This window comes from Ranitomeya imitator, chromosome 6 (genome assembly GCF_032444005.1).
Source record: "Ranitomeya imitator isolate aRanImi1 chromosome 6, aRanImi1.pri, whole genome shotgun sequence".
In the NCBI taxonomy this organism is placed as follows: domain Eukaryota; kingdom Metazoa; phylum Chordata; class Amphibia; order Anura; family Dendrobatidae; genus Ranitomeya; species Ranitomeya imitator.
The window spans coordinates 218,281,068-218,302,484 of record NC_091287.1 but is presented as its reverse complement, the minus strand read 5'-3'; the positions used below and the strand labels follow the sequence as shown (position 1 = coordinate 218,302,484).

The window sequence follows — 21,417 nt, the reverse complement described above, 5'->3', positions numbered from 1 at the left end:
CCAAAGCAGAGTGGACCTCCTGAAACACGGGGTGGTACTGAAAGAGGTACCCCAGCTTGGTAGACCCTGTTACAGTCACTTTATGAGGTCATAACTCTGAAATGCTTCAACGAATCCTGGTGATTCTGAGAATGTTTTCTCGTGACATATTGTACTTTATGATAGTGGTAAAATTTCTTTGATATGACTTGCATTTATTTGTGAAAAAAATGGAAATTTGGCAAAAATTTGAAAATTTCGCAAATCTCAAACTTTTAGTTTTTATGCCCTTAAATTAGAGAGTCATATCATACAAGATAGTTAATAAATAACATTACCCACATGTCTGCTTTACATTAGCACAATTTTGGAAACTTTTTTTTGTTAGGAAGTTATAAGGGTTAAAAGTTAACCAGCAATTTCTCATTTTTACAACAAAATTTGCAAAACCATTTTTTTAGGGACCACCTCACACTTGCAGTGACTTTGAGGGGCCTATATGACAGAAAATGCCCAAAAGTGACACTATTCTAAAAACTGCATCCCTCAAGGTGCTCAAAACCACATTCAAGAAGTTTATTAACCCTTCAGGTGCTTCACAGGAATTTTTGGAACCCCCTAGTACTTCACAGAAGTTTATGTAGAGCGATTAAAAAAATCATATTTTTTTTCACAAAAATGATCTTTTTGCCCCCAATTTTTTATTTTCCCAAGGGTAACAGAAGAAATTGGACCACAAAAATTGTTAGATAATTTCTCCTGAATACACAGATACCCCATATGTGGGTGGAACCACTGTTTGTGCACATGACAGAGCTCATAAGGGAAGGAGTGCTGTTTTGGAATGCAGACTTTGATGGAATGGTTTGTTGGTGTCACGTTGCATTTGCAGAGCCCCTGATGTACCTAAACAGTAGAAACCCCCACAAGTGACCCCATATTGGAAACTAGACCCCCAAGGAATGAAGGGGTTAAATTGTGGGATAGTTTCATAGAGCGGGTCGTTACGGACGCGGCGATATTAAATATGTGTACTTTTATTGTGTTTTTTTTATTTCCATAAATAAATGGATTTATTGGAAAATATTTATTTATTTATTTATTTGTTTCTTTATTTGGGGATTTTTTTTTGAACTTTATAACATTGTCCCAGGTTGGGACATTACTATATAAAGTCAGATCACTGATCTGACACTTTGCATAGCACTGTGTCAGATCAGTGATCTGATAGGCAGTGCAGGAGGCTTGCCAGCGCCTGCTCTCAGCAGACACCGGCAAGCCACCTCAGTGAAGGACCCGGAAGGAGCACCACAGCTTATTTTGGATGTGGGGTCTCCATGGAGACCACCAGAACAACACGATTGCATCGCGTTGTTCCGGTGGGAGAGCACAGGGAGCCCCCTCCCTGCATGATTGTTCTCTGTGCCGCTGTCACTACTGACAGTGACATCAGAGGGGTTAAATGCCCACAATCGGCGATGCCCATGATCACATACAGCTGACACCTGCACGCAAATGCCGCAGTGCTCACTGTGAGACGGTGCGATCGTGCCGCTGTACTAGTACTGCGGTTTGCGGGAACGCAGTTCCCACAGAGAAGTACTAGTAAGGCGCATGTCAGGAAGGGGTTAAGATTGATGATTCATCCAGCAATTTTGATTCCTTCCTCTTTTTCGGAAAGTCCAGTATTCCTGAAAATAGCTTTTGCATATAAATTGAAGATAACTGGTGACAGGATGCAGCCTTTTTTGTCGCCTTGCTCTATTTGGAACCAGATTCGTGCTCCTTGGTCAATGTAAATGAGGCTGATTAGATGGTTCGGCACATCCATATCCATCATAGTATTCTAAACTTTCCGATGATCCACACTGTCAACGGCTTTGCAGTAGTCAATGAAGCAAAAATACATCAAGTAATTTTGGACCCAGCAATACCAAATCGGTGTACTTTTTTGTTTTATTTTTGTTTTACCATAAATATGTCTATTTAGTAGTGTAACATTTTTACACAATTTTTTCATTCTTTATTTTGTTTTTTATATATTTTTTATAACTTTTATAACTTTCTTTACTTGTTATACTTAGTCACTCTTTGAGTTTTTAACTTTATTTCTTTGATCACTGTTCTGATGCATTGCAGTTCACAATCATTGCAACTCATTAGATCTGTCAGCTGACAGTGCACAATACAAAGATGTGTCAAGCCCAGACCTTGGCAAAGTGTGGCCAGCCGGCCACATCCAGCCATCTGGCTGTTCCCACCTCGCAGACCGAGATAGCCGAAGGGCTGAGAACAGTGGCTCTGGCCCACGGGCCACACCATGCCCTCATCAAGTCTGCCGCCATAGCCCTCTGTCACAGCTATCTGCATGCTTGGGATTCAGGCAATGTTGAATGCATTGTTGGAGGAGGGGCCGCTGACCCCTTCTTCCACCAATCAGTGTGTGAGCCAGCTCATGCAATAACGTCATTTTATTATTTCACCTGTGCACCGGGGAGAGTCAGTGCATTGGAGCGAGCAGAGGCTAAATGGGAGCGAGGTATGTGATGTTTTTGTTTTCATGTGTATGGGATGTTTTTCTGGACATGGGGAGGCTATGGAAGTCTCATACTGGACATGGAGAGGCTGTGGGGACTCATGATGGATGAGAGGAGGCTATGTGCTTCTCACACTGGACATGAGGGGGCTGTGTGGGTCTCATGTTAGACAAGAGAAAGCTATGGGGGGTCTCATGCTGTACAAGAGGAGGCTATGGGTTTCTCATGCTGGACATGGGAAGGTTATGGGGCTCTCATGTTGGACATTGAAAGGCTATGGGGCTCTCATGTTGGACATGAGAAGGCAATGACGCTCCATGCTGGACATGGGGAGGTTTTATGGAGCCTCATGCTGGACATGGGGAGGCTATGGGGCTCTCATGCTGGACATGGAGAGGTTTTATGGAGTCACTTGATGGACACGGAGAGGCTATGTGGGATTACTGCTGATTATGGGGAGGCTATGTGGGGTCTCATGCTAGACATAGAGAGGCTATGTGGAATCTCATACTGCACATGGGGATGCTATGTAGAGTTTCTTTTCGCTTATGGGGAGGCTATGTGGGTCTCATCGTCATCATGGGGAGGCTATGTGGATCTCATGTTGATCATGGGGAGGCTATGTGGTCTCCTGTTGATCATGGGGAGGCTATGTGTGTCTCCTGCTGATCATGGGGTGTTACGGGTGTGTCAGATGCTACAGTCGCTCTGCATCAGGCTGCAGAAGTTCTCTACGTTTGGCATTGCAGATGCCTTCTTAATCCTTCTGACTTTTGGACCCAGGGGCAACATCCCTCCAGCTCTAATTAACACCCCTGGACCAGGGTGTTTATAGACTCTCAGTCTGCTTCAGGCTGTCACCGGTGATATTCACATTTTCTCTTGTGAAGGCTTGGAGCAATAGCAGTCGGCTAACTTGCTTTCTGGTGCTGTTGGAGGACATTTGGTGTTACCTCTCTGAGTCTACTCAAGATAAGTTGCTTTCACCTTGTTTGTCTCCCTTCTCTTTAGTTTACAGTGGGGACTGACCATTGCTTATCCCCTTCTCTATTCAGGGCCTAGCTCTAAGGATATACAGGGCATAGGTTCTCGCTTGTTGATTGGTGTGGAACCAATGTAGTATATGCTGATCATGGGGAGGTTATGTGGGTCTCATGCTGATCATGGAGAGGCTATGTGGGTCTCATGTTCTTCATGGAGAGGCTTTGGAGCTCTCATGCTGGATATGGGGAGGCTATAGGGCTCTCATATGGGACATGGGGAAGATATGGGCCTCTAATCCAGGACATAAGAAGGCTATGATGCTCTCATGCTGGACATGGAAAGGCCATGGGGCTCTCATGTTGGACATGTGGAGGGTATGGGGCTTTCATGCTGGAGATGGGGAGGCTACAGGGCTCTCATGCTGGACATGAGGAGGCAGTGTGAGATCTCATCCTGGACATGGAGATGCTATGTGGGGTCTCATGCTGGACATGGAGAGGCTATGTAGGGTCTCATGCTAGACATGGAGAGGCTATGTGGGGTCTCATGCTGAACATGGGGAGGCTATGTGGGTCTCCTGCTGATTATGGGGAGGCTATATGGGTCTTATGGTCATCATGGTGAAGCTATGTAGGTCTCCTGATCATCATGGGGAGGCTATGTGCATCTCCTGCTGATCATGGGGATGATATGTGGGTCTCCTGCTGATCATGGAGAGGCTATTTGGGTCTTCTGCTGATCATGGGAAAGCTATGTTGATCTCAAGCTGATCATGGGGAGGCTATGTGGGTCTCATGCTGATTGTGGGGACAATATGTGGGTCTCATGCTGATCATGGGGAGGCTATGTAGGTCTCATTCTTATTATAGGGAGGCTATATGGGTCTCATGCTTATCATGGGGAGGCTATATGGGTCTCATGTTGATCATGGGGAGGCTATATGGGTCTGAAGCTGATCATTAAAAAAGTGACATTCTGGCAGACCACCTAGTACCACTGAAGCAAACCAATGAATTTCAAAAATGCAGTCTTATTCATGGTCTCGTGACCATGAATAAGCCTGTATAGTCGAAGCTTGTCAGATTGCTTTGGGGTACTAGTTTGTCTGCCAGCATGTCACATTTTTTTACATGTAGGAAATAATTGTGAAGTTTTATCTTAACAAGTATCTTCACGAGATAAATTGTTTCTCTGGGTAATATGATGGTCCACCCAACGTCCCTCTCTATATTATGATGGTTCGCTCCACATCCCCTGTATAGTATAATAGTCACCCCAACAGACCCTCATATAGTTTCATGATCCACCTCACTGCCCCCTATATAGTAGAATAGTCCCCCAAACAGCCAACTATATAGTATGCTGGTCCACCCAAAAGTCCCTTATATAGTATAATGATCCCCAACACAGTCCCTGATATACTGTAGTGTGATGGTCCACTCTACACCACCCTATCTAGTATGATTGTCCCACACAGCCCAGCAAAAATAAAAATATAAACTAGCAGAATGATGCAGTGATGAAATTGCACTTCCGATGTCCTCTGAGTGGTCCTCAGGGCACTTGGCGCTATTCCCTCCTCTTCACTGCTAGTTACCTGGGATGTGAGCAGCCTATACACGTCCATAACACATGAGAAAGGCATACTAGCTGTAGACAGACTCCTTAATGAAGCAGGCACTCATATAAAGATACGTCGCTTTTGTACGGACCTCTTAAACCTGGTCCTCAGAGACAATTACTTTATGTTTGAGGATACCTTCTATATTCAACAACAGGGCACCGCTATGGGCTCACACGTAGCGCCCCCGTACGCTATCGCCTATATGTCATCCTTCGAGAAAGACTTTGTGTACACCCATCCTTTATTTCAAACCCATTCGCGCATATGGCGCATTTATGTCTGTATATGTTTGATTCTTGTATACTAATTTGTTCTTTTCTTCTCCCTTAGAATCGCTAGATATCACGATGTTCACCACACTGGGCACCGTTTATAGTCTGTATGGTACGATATCATCACCCTCCTCCCTGTAGTATGGATCCTCTCTCTTCTTCCTTTCCTATATCATCCTCCGTTTATTTTCAGTATTTATTTTCTGTGCTTCTTCTCTCTCTCCCCTAGCCTATGCAGCCTATTACATGGTACACATCCAGCGCTTTCACGCGTCATGCCTGCGGTCACATGACCGCTTCTGCATCCTTGCCAGCAGGGATTATTTTCCCTGTTTTGTCCTCGCTTCTCCACTAGCGCTCTCTGCGCATGTGCCACCATCCTGTGGTCACATGACCACGATTGCGTCATCGCTCACCGGGATTTAAACCCAGAAGTGCCTCCCCTCACTCAGCGTCTCTCCCTGCTGCTCGGCATATCGCTCCCCAGGATCCGGAACTCCAGGTACGCCAGTGTTATCCGTGGCTCTGCACCCCCACTCTTATACTGGATCTGCTTACATAGTACTCGCTGACCCGGGCACATTTTTGTCCACCGCGCCGTTTTCTCCATTAGGCTTTGCTCCTTACCGTGGCACTCTCTCCATATATTAGTGTGCTCCGATCCTCCAGGTACATTGATACCCTAGCTATTTTCTCGGTCACATCCTATTACATCCTAGTACCTGTGTCCATTTTTAACCCTCTCCACCTTGTTTGGTCTCTTTTTGGATACACCTGCCGCAGTATTTCTCCTTCTTTCTGACGCTCATCTAGGCAATTTGCTTCCATATCCAGGTGTACTCCTTGTGTGCTCAGCCACTTACATGTGCACGTTTTCACTTACTCCTTATCTTTTTAGGTCTTCACGTTAGATCTACCACTAAGCGACTATATAGATCTTCACCGGAGGCGCCTATTTTGTCTCTGACTTTGGGTCTTCAACCATTTGAGTAGTGTATATATGCTATGTATCCTTTTTTTTTCCTTCACCGAGCTAGACATTTGTCTACCTCTGGTTGCACTACCATCAGCGCTTGTCCATCTCTAGCACCATTGTTATCTCCCTTATCCAGCGACTCAGCACGGACTATATCTCCACCACGCACGGAGCACCTGTTTCTGGATAGATTCATCTCTCCGGCTCTTGTTCCTCTCAACAGATGGAGCATCACGTATATATTTGTGTAAAAAACACTAGTATCTCTCTCTTTTTTTGCATTATACAGTATGACATGTATCTCTGCATCATGTGACATTATATTTGTTTATATATTCATAGTCAATGTCAAAGAAACGCTCTGACGAATGTCCGTGTGGACCTAAAACGTTTAGCAGTTTTGTTTGTCTGGATGCACCAATAAATTAAGAAGCTTTTTCTCACATTGAGTGCCAAGTTTTATTCATCTGAATTCTACGGGGTGGACACCCTACTTGAGCACCTCCAACATCCATATCTATCGAGTGCCGTGTTCTCCAATAGGGTCCTCTGAGTGGTGCCAGCCTCCGGCAGACTGCAGTTAGAAAGTCACAAAAGAGTCCTTGCATGGGTAGGTGATATAGCATGGAGCCAGTAGCTCTGTGCTCTGTCTCAACTGTTAACAGTATCAGTGTACTGAGGACCCTCATACTGTTAACAGCATAGCAGACAATGTGACCCACTGTCAGCCAAGCCCTTCTGGCATTTGCCAGAATTGCCAGCCTGGCCCCGGTGAAGCATGGTAGAGCTTGCATTATGCTTCACTGATGTTTTTCAGCAACTGGAACTGGAGCTTTAGCCAAGCTAGAGAAATGTATGAATAGTTCCAAACGTCAGTCATTTTTAAAACAAAACCTTCAGGCCTCTGCTAACAAGCTGAAGATGATTTTCACCTTTCAGCACGACAACATGCATACCTCCAAATCAACAAAAGAATGGCTTTACTAGAAGTAGAGCAAAGTTTTTTTAATGGCCCAGCCAACATCCAGGTCTATATTCAATTGAAAATCTCTGGGTTGACATGAAGAGGGTTGCACACAGTGCATGCCCTCCCAATCTGACAGATTTGGAAAACTATGTAAGGAAAATTGGGCAGAGATAATGAATTGTAGTTGTGCCATGCTACCGAAAAAGACTGAATGTTGTCATAAATGTAAATGGTATTTCAACAAAGTATTATTTTAATGGTGGGCATATTTATGCAATTACATTATTTTAGCTATTTTTGTTTGGCAATATGGGTGACCTTGAAGGTAGATAAACTTGTAATGAGTCTTCTTAATATGATTTTTTACATGACGAAAAACCAGCATAGAATATTCATGTCAACTATTTATTAGTAAGTGCCACATAATTGTGTTCCTAGCAAATATGGTGAAATTAAAATAGCGTTTAAGTACTTTGTCAGATTTACTTTTGGAAAAATTGCTGTTATTCCTAGGTGAACTATAAGATTTTTTTCCATTTCAATGTATTACAGATTTGGCAACATATTTGTATCAAGATATAACCATATTTTTTGGACTATAAGACGCACCGGACCATAAGACGCACCCCAAATTTAGGGTGAAAATTGCAGAAAAAAAGATTTTTTATAAGATGGGGGTCCGTCTTATTGTCCGAATATACAGTATCTTACCTGAGGGCTGTCAGTGGCAGAGCAGGGTCACAGGAGGCATGGTGTTGGCAGAGGTGGGGTGATGCGGTACGGCGTGCACCTGAGCAAGGTCCCTTCCTGCTTAGGTGGGTGACGCCACGGCCTGGTGTCCATGGGGGGTTGCAGCAATGGTGTGGCAACGGCAGAGGTACGGGAGCGGTATGACGTGAGCAGGGTCCCTTCCACAGGTGAGGTGATGCAGTGGCCCGGTATCCAATGTGAGCAGCAGAGCCGGGTTAATCACTGGTTTCTCAGTGGTGGCGGCCATCTTCCTGAGGAGTGCTCTGCTTCCCGGGGCTTCAGGAAAATGGCCGAGGGAGGCCACGCATGTGCAGATGGAGATCACAGCGGCCATTTTCCTGAAGCCAAGATCTAAATCTACGAACTCAGCTTCAGGAAAATGGCCGCCGCGATCTCCATCTTTGCACGCGCGGCCTCCCACGGCCATTTTCCTGAAGCCCCAGGAAGCAGAGCACTCCATCTGTGCATGCGCAGCCTCAGGAAGATGGCCGTCGCCACCGAGAAACTGGTGATTAACCCGGCTCTGCTGCTCACATTGGATACCGGGCCACTGCGTCACCTCACCTGTGGAAGGAACCCTGCTCACCCCATACCACTCATGATCCCTGCACCTCTGCTGCCGCCACCACACCACTGCCGGTAAGCCTGCATTATGACTATAAGATGCACCCCCCATTTTCCTCACATTTTTTGGGGGGAAAATGTGCGTGTTATAGTCTGAAAAATATGGTAGATTAAAGAAAATTAAGAGCTGCGTGTAGCTAGATGTTGATTGAAGTCTATGTATTGGATGAATATCAAGAAATGATTAAAAAAGAAAGTAGTATATAAGGTAAGGCTGGTTTCACAATTGCGTTGGGCAGAGCTGCGGAGGACTGCTTAGTTCCTCTGTTAAGCCCCACCCACTGCTGCACCTCTTCCATTTAGCTTCGCCTACGTCGGCATGCGTCCTGCATATCTATCTTTAACATTGAGTATGCAGGCCATGCGAATGTTTGCGGATGCCTTGGCATGATTTGTTTTGATGCTGCGCTGACCTGCAGCGAAGGCAAGATGTTGCATTTTGTTGCGGTCGATGCAACATCAAAAGAACGCATGTGGAGGCATCAGCATATATTCGCATCGCCTGCGTACGCAATGTTAAAGATAGGTACGCAGGACGCATGCCGACGTAGGCGGAGCAGAATGGAAGAGCTGCGACAGTGGGTGGGGCTTAACAGAGGAACTACGCAGCAATCCACAGCTCTGCCCAACGCAAGTGTGAAACCAGCCTTATAAAGAGAAAAATAGAAGACAATAGAAAAAATACCACTTGATCTGTCAAGCTTTTTATTATAATACTTTTGTTTTCATCTTAGGATAGATATATGATATGTTTATGCCAAACATCTTTTAAATTCACTTACTGTTGTTTTTCTAGCCACATCTGCTTGAGGTGTGTTCTGATCATCTACTACTAGTTCTGCAGAATATTATTTTCTGACATTTCTTCTGCTTTTACCCACAACTAATTTCAGACTGTGCATTAAAAGTAATTCAGATTGCATAGCTTGAAAAATAATTAACACAATAGAAGTTATTTTATGTTCAGTCTGGAGTGTACATATTAAAAATCCTTAAGTAAATTTAGTGTTGCATAACTATGTTGGAAATATACATAATGGGATTGCCTAATCTACACAGTAAATGATCATGTTTCAAAGGACACCTCTTTTAAGGGCATAGAGGTTACCTGATAGTTTAGTATGGTATTCAATATTCACACTATACATTTCTTTCAATTAAAAGGCAGAAGTTCTAAAATTTACCCATATAAATCCCAAGACTTATGTCAAGATAGCCATTAAAGCTCGGTTGCGAGTTACATTTACATATATCCATCCTCATTAACAAAAATATTGTAGAAAAGCTTAAGCAATGGTAACATTCCTCCACATTAAGGGGAGTGCTTTCATGACATTGTAAAAAAAAAGAAAGTACGTATCCTCACCATAAACATTTTCCAACATATCAGTGGCAAATGATTGAAGAAGACTTTCGGGAAATAAAGTTGTACCAATGTGATCAAGGTAAGTAACATCTGAAAAAAAAAGATGAAAAGTAGTTTAATACCTGTATGTTAAAATCAATTAATCTTTACATTTAATGGAAATATATTTTTCAGGGCAACTAATATGATCCTTAAGATAGGTCATTCCTATCGGATGAGAAGGGGTCTGACACCTCCACCAGTTTACTGTTCTGTTACCAATCAATGCTTTCATCCTGCTGCTGCTAGAGCAAATAACACCTGATAGATGGGGATGCTGGCAACCACCGATCTTATACTGATGACCTATACTGAGAATAGTTCATAACCAGGGCTGCCATCAGGGCATTTCTGCCCTGACTAGCATATGGGGCCCGAATAGCAGAGGGGGCCTGTAGTGGGCCCCATCTCTTCTGCTCACCAGGCTCCTGCAGCAGGATTCTGCCGATGCAGTTACTGAACTGTACGAGATGCAGGTTCAGTTAGATTCTACTGCTGTGTGAGCCTGCACGGAAATAGTTAAAAGCCGCCAGCCAATCAGAGGCTGGCAGCTGACATCAGCGTATACGTCACCAGTGTATGACATCATTGGCATTTACTGGCGAGTCCATGCTTGAACTGCCTGGAGGAAGCATCACCGCTGGACGGAGACCAGATAAGAAGAAAGGTTTTTTTTTATTTTTGATAAAAGCGGCAAGCCAAAATATGTTTTGATGACAGGATGGAGACACATTGACCGTGAGTTTCCATCCTGCCCCATGATCCTGCACCATGTGACATGGGGCAGGATGTAGACACATGGTGCAGGATGGAGATGTATTGCAGGATGGAAACACATGATGCAGGAAGGAGACTTGGTGCAGGATGGAGACATAGGGCAGGATGGAAACACATGGGGAAGGATGGAGACATGGGGCACGATGGAAACACATGGTGCAGGATAGATACATAGTGCAGTATGGAGACATGGGTAGGATTGAAATACATGGTGCAAGATGGAGACATGGGACATGATGGAGACATGGGGCAGGATGGAGACACAGGGCAGGATGGAGACACGGGGCAAGATGTAGGCATGGGGCAAGATGGAGACACGGGGCAGGATGGAGACACAGGGCAGGATGGAGACATGGGGCAGGATGGAAATACATGGTGCAGGATAGAAACACATGGTGCAGATTGGAAACACATTGTGCAGGATGGAGACATGGGGCAGGATGGAGACATGGGGCAGGATGGAGACATGGGCAGGATGGAGACATGGGCAGGATGAGAAAGATGGGGCATGAAAATGGGGCAGGATGCAGACAGATGGGGCTGGATGGAGACAGATAAGGCAAGATCATGGGGCAGGATGGAGAAAGATGGGACAGGATGGACACAGATGGGGCAGAGAGATGGGGCAGGGTGGAAACAGAAACGGCAGGATGGAGATACATGGGCAGAATCATGGGGCAGGATAGAGACATGTTTAGTATGGAGACATGGTGCAGGATGGAGACATGGGGCAAGGTGGCGAGAGATGGGACAGGAACATGGTGCAGGATGGAGACAGATGGAGCAGGATTGAGACAGATGGGGCAGGATGGAGACAGATGGGGCAGGATCATGGGACAGGATGAAGACACATGGTGCAGGATCATGGGACAGATGGGGCAGGATCATGGGACAGATGGAGCAGGATCATGGGACAGATGGGGCATGATCATGGGACAGATGTGGCTGGATGGGACATCACATAGGGGCAGAATGGAAACTCATGAGGACAGGATGGAAGAACATATGGCTGGAGCCAGGAATGAGATACACGGGGACCATGATACGGAATATTATTACCATAGAGTCTAATTAAGGGATATTACGGCAGTGATTTGTTTTATTTTTTGAGGATACTGTTTTAAATGGGGGGTACTGTTACTGTGCCGACCGACACTATGTTGCCTTTTTTCTTCATCTGTTGTAGCGTGGAAGTTGAGAAAAAATTAAGTAATGTGCTCTGCAAGCGGTGCTCTAGATAACTCTTATTTCCTGCAGAGATGAGCCCTGGCTGGAAGAAGTGATGGCGGTCTGTGCTGGATGAACATGAAAAGTGAAGATGAAGGACTTCACCTAGAGACGTCACTGTTGAGTCAGTGTGTTACCTGTACACTGACACTGTAGACTGTATACTATATACAGAGGTCATGTGTACAATGTCACTAGTGATCACTGTATAAACTGTATACTGACACTATATACAAAGCTCCTGTGTATAATGTCACCAGTGATCACTGTATTACCTGAAAACTGACACTGTATACAGAGCTCCTGCATATAATGTCATTGATCACTTTATAACCTATACAATATAAACAGAGCTTCTGTGTATAATGTCACCGGTGATCACTGTATTACCTCTACATGGACACTGAATACTAAGTACAGATCTCGTGTGTATACTGGCACTTATGGTCATATTAGTATTGTGTTTTTTTTATTAGGCTAGGTTCACACTTGTGTTGTGCAGTCTGTTCAACAAATCCGTTAAACGGACTGCACTAACGCAAGTGCCGACTTTGGCACTGCGCTAGTGCAGATGGAGCATCTGCTAGCTCCATGTGCGCTAGCAGTGCGGGACCTGGAAACGCTGTAGCCCGCATCTGGGGTCCGTCACTCAATGACAGCACATCGCTAGCGCACGCCCATTGTGAGCGTGCATTAGCGATGCGTTCGCCATTGCCAGTAATGGCGGCGTTAACGGACTACGTTACACCGCGTTATGCCGCGGTGTAACGTAGTCCGTTAAAGGGGTTCACACAACGCAGTGTGAACCCAGCCTTAATGATCAGTATTGTAGTATTCGGTCACTATGTGTGGTAATGCATTGTCCGGCCATGGTGTGGCTGTATTTGTTCCTTGTATGTGGTATTATAGGTCACTATGTGATGGTAATATGTGGTCTGGTCATGGTGCAGTGGAATTTGTCCCTTGCATGTGATATTATTGTTCATTTTAAAAATTGAAAAAAAAAAAACATAAAAATTGTATTGCATATTTTAACAACTGTTTAATAGGTTAGAGTAGAGTAGAGCTGGCCAAAAGAGTCTACCTTGTTGTGGTGGCAGATTAAAATATCTTTTGGCCAAAACAAAAGCTGCTGGCTATGTTTGTGATCTGGTGATGGGAACTGTTAATGTGTGATTGGTGAGAAGAGGCGTTTTTCCAAGAGAGAGCAGTGGGGCTGTGGACAGTTCGAGGGGTGGAGGCGGAGCTGGGGTGGAGCCTTGGTGGAGTCTCAAGGGGGGCTCTGAAAATTTTGCCAGTATGGGGCCCTGAAATTCCTAGTGGCAGCCCTTTTCATAACGTACCACTTGTTATTATTAATAACCTGTTTCTTACTCCACCAGAAAACATTAGGTCCTGCATGGTTGTTAATTTCTAAAAGAACCATTTAAAAAAATATTTTATAAAGTATTTTTCTAAAATTATTTTTTTTAATGCTCAAGATTACCTAGGTTGATGATGATCTTAATACTGCACTTAGTCTTTGAGCTTGTCCAGATGGCAATATATCTGGTAAGTGAAGGGCATAATGTGATTCTAAATGATCGAAATGTGCTTAACCCCTTAGTGACAGAGCCAATTTTGTACTTAATGACCGAGCCAATTTTTGCAATTCTGACCACTGTCACTTTATGAGGTTATAACTCTGGAACGCTTCAACGGATCCCGCTGATTCTGAGACTGTTTATTCGTGACATATTGTACTTCATGTTAGTTGTAACATTTCTTCGATATTACTTGCGATTACTTATGAAAAAAACGGAAATATGGCGAACATTTTGAAAATTTTGCAATTTTCAAACTTTGTAGTTTTATGCCCTTAAATCAGAGAGATATGTCACAAAAAATAAGTTAATAAATAACATTTCCCACATGTCTACTTTACATCAGCACAATTTTGGAAACAAAATTTTTTTTTGTTAGGGAGTTATAAGGGTTAAAAGTTGACCAGCAATTTCTCATTTTTACAACAGCTTTTTTGTTTAGGGACCACATCACATTTGAAGTCATTTTGAGGGGTCTATATGATAGAAAATGCCCAAGTGTGACAACATTCTAAAAACTACACCCCTCAAGGTTCTCAAAACCACATTCAATAAGTTTATTAACCCTTTACGTGCTTCACAGGAACTGAAACAATGTGGAAGGAAAAAATGAACATTTAACTTTTTTTTGCAAACATTTTAATTCAGAACCATTTTTTTTATTTTCACAAGTGTAAAAACAGAAATGTAACCATAAATTTTTTTATGCAATTTCTCCTGAATACGCCAATACCCCATATGTGGGGGTAAACCACTGTTTGGGCGCACCGCAGAACTTGGAAGTGAAGGAGCGCCGTTTGACTTTTTCAATGCAGAATTGGCTGGAATTGAGATCGGATGCCATGTCACGTTTAGAGAGCCCCTGATGTGCCTAAACAGTGGAAACCCCCCACAAGTGACACCATTTTGGAAACTAGACCCCTTAAGGAACTTATCTAGATGTGTGGTGAGCACTTTGAACCCCCATGTGCTTCACAGAAGTTTATAACGTTGAGCCGTGAAAATAAAAAATCGCATTTTTTCTACAAAAATGATCTTTTTGCCCCCAAATTTTTATTTTCACAAGGGTAACAGGAGAAATTAGACCACAAAAGTTGTAGTGCAATTTCTCCTGAGTACGTTGATACCCAATATGTGGGGGTAAACCACTGTTTGGGCGCACCGCAGAGCTTGGAAGAGAAGGAGTGCCGTTTTACTTTTTCAATGTAGAATTGTCTGGAATTGAGATTGGACGCCATGTCGCGTTTGGAGAGCCCCTGATGTGCCTAAACAGTGGAAACCCCCCACAAGTGACCCCATTTTGGAAACTAGACCCCCCATGGAACTTATCTAGATGTGTGGTGAGAACTTTGAGTGCCCAAGTGCTTCACAAAAGTTTAGAATGCAGAGTCGTGAAAATAAAAATTATTTTTTTTTCCACAAAAAAGATTTTGTAGCCCCCAAGTTTTTATTTTCGCAAGGGTAACAAGAGAAATCGGACCATAAAAGTTGTTGTCCAATTTGTTCTGAGTAGGCTGGTACCAAATATATGGGGGTAAACCACTGTTTGGGCGCACGGCAGAGCTCAGAAGGAAGGAGCGCCGTTTTGGAATGCAGACTTTGATAGAATGGTCTGCGGGCGCTATGTTGCGTTTGCAGAGCCCCTGATGTACCTAAACAGTAGAAACCCTCCAAAAGTGACCCCATTTTGGAAACTAGACCCCCCAAGGAACTTATGTAGATGTGTGGTGAGAACTTTGAATGCCCAAGTGCTTCACAGAAGTTTAGAATGCAGTGTCGTGAAAATAAAAAAATATTTTTTTTCCACAAAAAAGATTTTGTAGCCCCCAAGTTTTTATTTTCACAAGGGTAACAGGAGAAATTGGACCCCAAAAGTTGTTGTCCAATTTATCCCGAGTATGCTGATGCCCCATATGTGGAGGTAAACCACTGTTTGGGCGCACGGCAGAGCTCGGAAGGGAAGGAGCGCCATTTTGGAATGCAGACTTAGATAGAATGGTCTGTGGGCGTTATGTTGCGTTTGCAGAGCCCCTGATGTACCTAAACAGTAGTAACCCCCTACAAGTAACCCCGTTTTGGAAACTAGACCCCCCAAGGAACTTATCTAGATGTGTGGTGAGAACTTTGAATGCCCAAGTGCTTCACAGAAGTTTAGAATGCAGAGTCGTGAAAATAAAAAAATTTTTTTTTTTCCACAAAAAAGATTTTTTAGCCCCCAAGTTTTTATTTTCACAAGGGTAACAGGAGAAATTGGACCACAAAAGTTGTTGGCCAATTTATCCCGAGTACACTGATGCCCCATATGTGGGGGTAACCCACTGTTTGGGCGCACGGCAGAGCTCAGAAGGGAGGGAGCACCATTTGACTTTTTGAGCGCAAAATTGGCTGTCGTGTTTGGAGACCCCCTGATGTAACTAAACAGTGGAAACCCCCTAATTCTAGCTCCAACCCTAACCCCAACACACCCCTAACCCTAATCCCAACCCAATCCATAATCCTAATCACTAACCCTAACGATAATCAGAACCCTTACCCCAAAACAACCCTAATGTCAACCCTAACCATAACCCTAATAAAAACCCTAAATCCAACACAACCCTAATCCTAATCTCAACCCTAACCTCAAACCTAACCCTAATCCCAATACACCCCTAATCACAACCCTAACCTTAACCCTAATCTAAAACCTAACCCTAATCCCAAGCGTAACCCTAATGCCAACCCTAACCCTAATACCAACTCTAATCCAAACCCTAACCCTAATCCCAAATCTTACCCTAACTTTAGCCCCAACCCTAAGGCTATGTTCACACTTTGCAGATTCCACTGCGAATTTTTCTGCAGCAGAATTCTAAAATTCGCAGTGAAAACCCATCGCGGTTTTTACTGCGGATTTATTGCGGTTTTTACTGCGTTTTCTTCTGTGGATTTTCATCTGCAGTTTTCTAGTGGAGCAGGTGAAAATCCGCAGAAAAGAAGTGACATGCTGCGGAATGTAATCCGCAGCGTTTCCGCGCGGATTTTTCTGCAGCATGTGCACAGCGTTTTTTGTTTCCCATAGGTTTACATTGTAATGTAAACTCATGGGAATCTGCTGCGGATCCGCAGCGGTCAAATCCGCTGCGGATCCGCAGCAAAATCCGCAAAGTGTGAACATAGCCTTAAGCTACTTTCACACTTGCGTCGTTTGGCATCCGTCGCAATCCGTCGTTTTGGACAAAAATCGGATCCTCCAAATGTGCCCGCAGGATGCGTTTTTTGCCCATAGACTTGTATTGCCGACGGATCGTGACGGATGGCCACACGTCGCGTCCGTCGTGCAATGGATCAGTTGTGTTTTGGCGGACCGACGGCACAAAAAACGTTCAATGTAACGTTTTTTTGTATGTCGCGTCCTCCATTTCTGACCGCACATGCGTGGCCGTAACTCCGCCCCCTCCTCCCCAGGACATAGATTGGGTAGCGGATGCGTTGAAAAACTACATCCGCTGCCCACGTTGTGCACAATTTTTACAACGTGCGTCGGTATGTCGGGCCGACGCATTGCGACGGCCCTGTACCGACGTAAGTGTGAAAGAACCCTAGCACTGAATTTAGCCCCAACCCTAACCCTAGCCCTAACCCTAGCCCTAGCCTTAGCCCTAACCCTAGCCCTAACCCTAACCCAAGCCCTAAACCTAGCCCTAACCCTAGCCCTAGCCCTAACCCTAGCACTAACCCTAGCCCTAACCCTAACCCTAGCCCTAACCCTAGCCCTAACCCTAACCCTAGCCCTAACCCTAGCCCTAACCCTAACCCTAGGCCTAACCCTAACCCTAATTTTAGCACCAACTGCTGTTCTCCTGCCGGCCTGCAGATGGAGACAGATGGCGGGCGCACTGCGCATGCGCCCGCCATTTTCTTTTGCCGGCGGCCAGGAGGAGGAGCAGGAGGACCCAGGGACACAGGTGAGTATGGCAGGGTCCCCGAATCCCCCTATTTCTCTGTCCTCTGATGTGCGATCACATCAGAGGACAGAGAATTACACTTTGACTTTTTTTTTTTTTTGCGGTCGCCGGTAAACAGTTAATTACCGGCGATCGCAAAACAGGGGACGGTAAAACCGACCCCGATCATGCTCTTTGGGGTCTCGGCTACCCCCGGCAGCCGAGACCCCAAAGATTCTCCTGGGGCCGGCCGGTGGGCGCCCGCCATTTTGAAGATGGCAGCGCCCACCGGGAGCCACGAGTAGCACCGGGGGAGCTAGGTGAGTATCGGGGGGCTATCTAAGACCCCTTTTCTCTGTCCTCTGATGTTCGATCACATCGGAGGACAGAGAAATTAAAAAGAGATCGCGTTTTTTTTTTTGCGATCACCGGTAAACGGTTAATTACCGGCGATCGCAAATGCGGGGTCGGTTAAAAAACCCCCGAATCATGTTCTCTGGGGTCTCGGCTACCCTCGGCAGCCGAGACCCCGGAGAAAATACGACTCTGGGGGGCGCTATTCACTTTTTCCACAGTGCCGTTAATTAACGGCGCTGTGGTTTAAGTACCCTTAGCGGCCGCCGTTAAAAGGCGTATCGGCGGTCGCTAAGGGGTTAAAGAAGCTGGCATAGACTGAATATGGGCCAAAAGGTAAAAATGCCATAAAATATTTAAAATATTTAAGGATCCATTGCATATCAATTATTATAAAGACTACTGAATCTGGAGCAGAATAGTGATACCAGGTACACCAAAGTGAGCAGGGTCAGAATACCCCTTTAAAACAATCTTTCTGTTTGCTTTCAAAGGCTCATTCACCTCTATATATGTGAGAGTTTCCTGATATTATTTTTTTTATTCATTCCTGTGCTTTAATAGTCTCCACTTTAAAATTGATCAGACTGGGAGTGATAGTCTAAGTCTTTGAACAGAAATCCAAGATTGAAATGATACAAATGAGACTGTTGTAACAGTCTCATCATCACAACTCAAGAGTGTGACTGTAAATTAATACATCTGTGATGTACAGCAGCAGAAGCACTTTAATAGCTACTTTCTTTGTTATCATGCAGTGATATCAAGCAAGGATAGTATTTAAAGGGGCTTTCCAGGTTTGGGACAAAAGTCTGCGGTCACTCTATGAGTGACCACAGACTTTTTGCACAAACTTGGAAAACCCTTTAAAGGGACTCTGTCACCTGAATTTGGAGGGAACAATCTTCAGCCGTAGAGGCGGGGTTTTCGGGTGTTTTATTTCACCCTTTCCTTACCCGCCGGCTGCATGCTGGCTACAATATTGGATTGAAGTTCATTCTCTGTCCTCCATAGTACACGCCTGCTCATGGCAATCTTGCCTTGTGCAGGCATGTACTACGGAGGACAGAGAATGAACTTCAATCCAATATTGTAGCCAGCATGCAGCCAGCGGGTAAGGAAAGGGTGAATCAAACACCCGAAAACCCCCGCCTCTATGCCTGAAGATTGTTCCCTCCAAATTCAGGTGACAGAGTCCCCCTTTAATCACTCATTGCAAATTTTACAACTAAATCCAAATTCTGAACTCTGTTTTAAGATGAAAGTGTGAATCCCCTGGAAGGTGGATTACTTTGAGATCTGAGTTTGGCAGCAAATGTGGATACTTGTCACAAATTGAAGTCCATTGAAGAGGCAACAAAATGAGTCAGCCTGGACAAGTGTGGCATTTATACTGGATAAAAACACTCACGGGCATGCAAAAATGGATGGAGGAAGAACATCAATTTGCATCTGTGTCGGTTGTGAATCTAATTGTCGATATCTCATGATTTGGAGGAGGAAGAGGAAAAGGAGCATGTGGAAGTGAAGGAGGACACTAACTTGGTGCTGGCAGGTGACGAGCCAGACAATCAGAGTAAAAATGATGATCACCATGGCACTGGCCATGTAAACCAACCATCACAGTGGTAATATGACAATGAAACAACAGAGCCTTTAATTGTGCTGTTGGGGATGGCAAGCTGTATGCTGAGATGTTTGTGAGAGGACATGCGTATTGTTTTCATGAAGAAAAGTGATGACAATTGGATAGCCATGCTGTTAGACCCTTGATATAATAGGAAAATATGGGATTTTTTCCAGCTTCAAAAAGAGAGTCCAAATTGGCTTACTAGTAGTTTAAGCTCTGTTGCTTGTTCTGCAAAGCTAACATCTGGCACCTGAGTGGCTAGCCACCAGACCCCTCCTTGATTCATGCAGACACAATGCTCCCCCGCCTGTTGCAGGGATTGGCCAACAAGTAGCTGAGGCAGCAGCAGAAGCCATATTTGATTTGATGGAGGAAGATTTGTCAGCCATTCAGACAACCTGACGAACAGTCTGAACAGCCAGCTGCAATCATAACCTAGACTCTCCTTTCTGAACGATCGGGTTGATATGTCGATTTTCCTATAAGACAACCGTCCAAGTAGTATTATCTCTATTCTAAAACATTGCTAGTCCCATTTTGTCCTATTTAGCCCTTATACGTACTAAAGTCTTGAATGTGAAATACTTCGGTCTGATCCTTGGTAAAGATTTCAGACAAAAGGAGTGTTGAAGTTAATAGTACCGCCCACTCAGCTTAGTATTAACCAATGCAATAACGTTTTGTCTCATGAGCACAATTATTTATGTAACACATGTGCCTTTGGTGTTTTAGTAACTTCGCCACAGCGTCAGGTTAAAATGATTGTTTTTTTATTTTAATCTTGTTTTTAAGTGTTTTTATTAGGTGAGGAGGCGTCCCAGTGGGGTGGGGAGTTTGCAGCTTGGGGAGGTGCTGTGCCTCCGGCCGTCTACTCCCCCCCCCCCAGTCTGGGTAACGCTCACTTACTGACCTGTAGATGCGCCAGGCAGGCGCGAAGCAGCTGTCGTCAGGCTTGCCGCACTCTGTATAATTGCACCCCCGGCCGTGAAGATGTTTTTGTAAGCAAATAAAGAATACCGACTCGAAGGATTGGTGAGTGCTGCCTCTTCTGTTTGAATGCATGCATTTGCTCCCTCAAAAGAGATCATTTTTAGATCATTTATTCAATTTAGGCAGCCTAAAAAGTCTGCAGTGTGCTTTTAAATATACTTTGGTTATCTCTGGTTACCAACCAGCTTCCCCTAGTCAAATAGTTTGATGTCATTTGGGAAATAAAAAGGCTCATTAAAAAGCTCAAAAATGTGTTCATTTTACTCCAATAGGAATTTACAGCGTTCTAGACAATTGGATGCTTTTTAGTTAGGCAATTAAAAATTATACTGGTGGGAATCGCAATATTTCTTCAGCGGCTAAGCGTTTAATTGTTTGCCACTCATGTAACATTTCTTCTTTACGGGTTACGCGATTAGAAAGAGTTAAAAGTCCTTTGCGGGGTTTGGACATTAGGAGAAATGTACTTACCCATAAAGCATTTTGGATCTTTAATTTGGGAACCAGGTTTCCGGATGGGTTAAATAAAAACGAGGTCATGTTTCACTACTAAAAGGCACAATGTATCAATTTTTTATTGCTGGTGTTTTGTGTAAAAAATGTTTATATGTGTGAGTAAACAATTTGTAGAAATATATGTGTGTTTTTATATGTCTAAATTTAAGCATTTTTGATACTAGGACCTTTGATCATGTTATGGAAATCCAACATTTGATTGGTGTTAGGTCCTTTTTAATGTTTTTTCACTCAGTGGTGTGTAGCTTTGATAAAGATCGAGGCAGCGATCAAAACACTTAGTTCATGTCCTCCTG

The 21,417-nt window shown here is 44.2% G+C and overlaps 1 protein-coding gene across 1 annotated transcript in view; it reads right to left on the bottom strand.

Moving 5' to 3' along the window:
* MOCOS (molybdenum cofactor sulfurase) overlaps positions 1-21,417 on the bottom strand; it is a 341,896-nt gene that overhangs the window by 307,905 nt on the left and 12,574 nt on the right. The window contains exon 2 of the mRNA XM_069730486.1: positions 10,080-10,169. Coding sequence (XP_069586587.1) covers positions 10,080-10,169 — 90 coding nt within the window. The remainder of the gene's footprint in view (positions 1-10,079; positions 10,170-21,417) is intronic.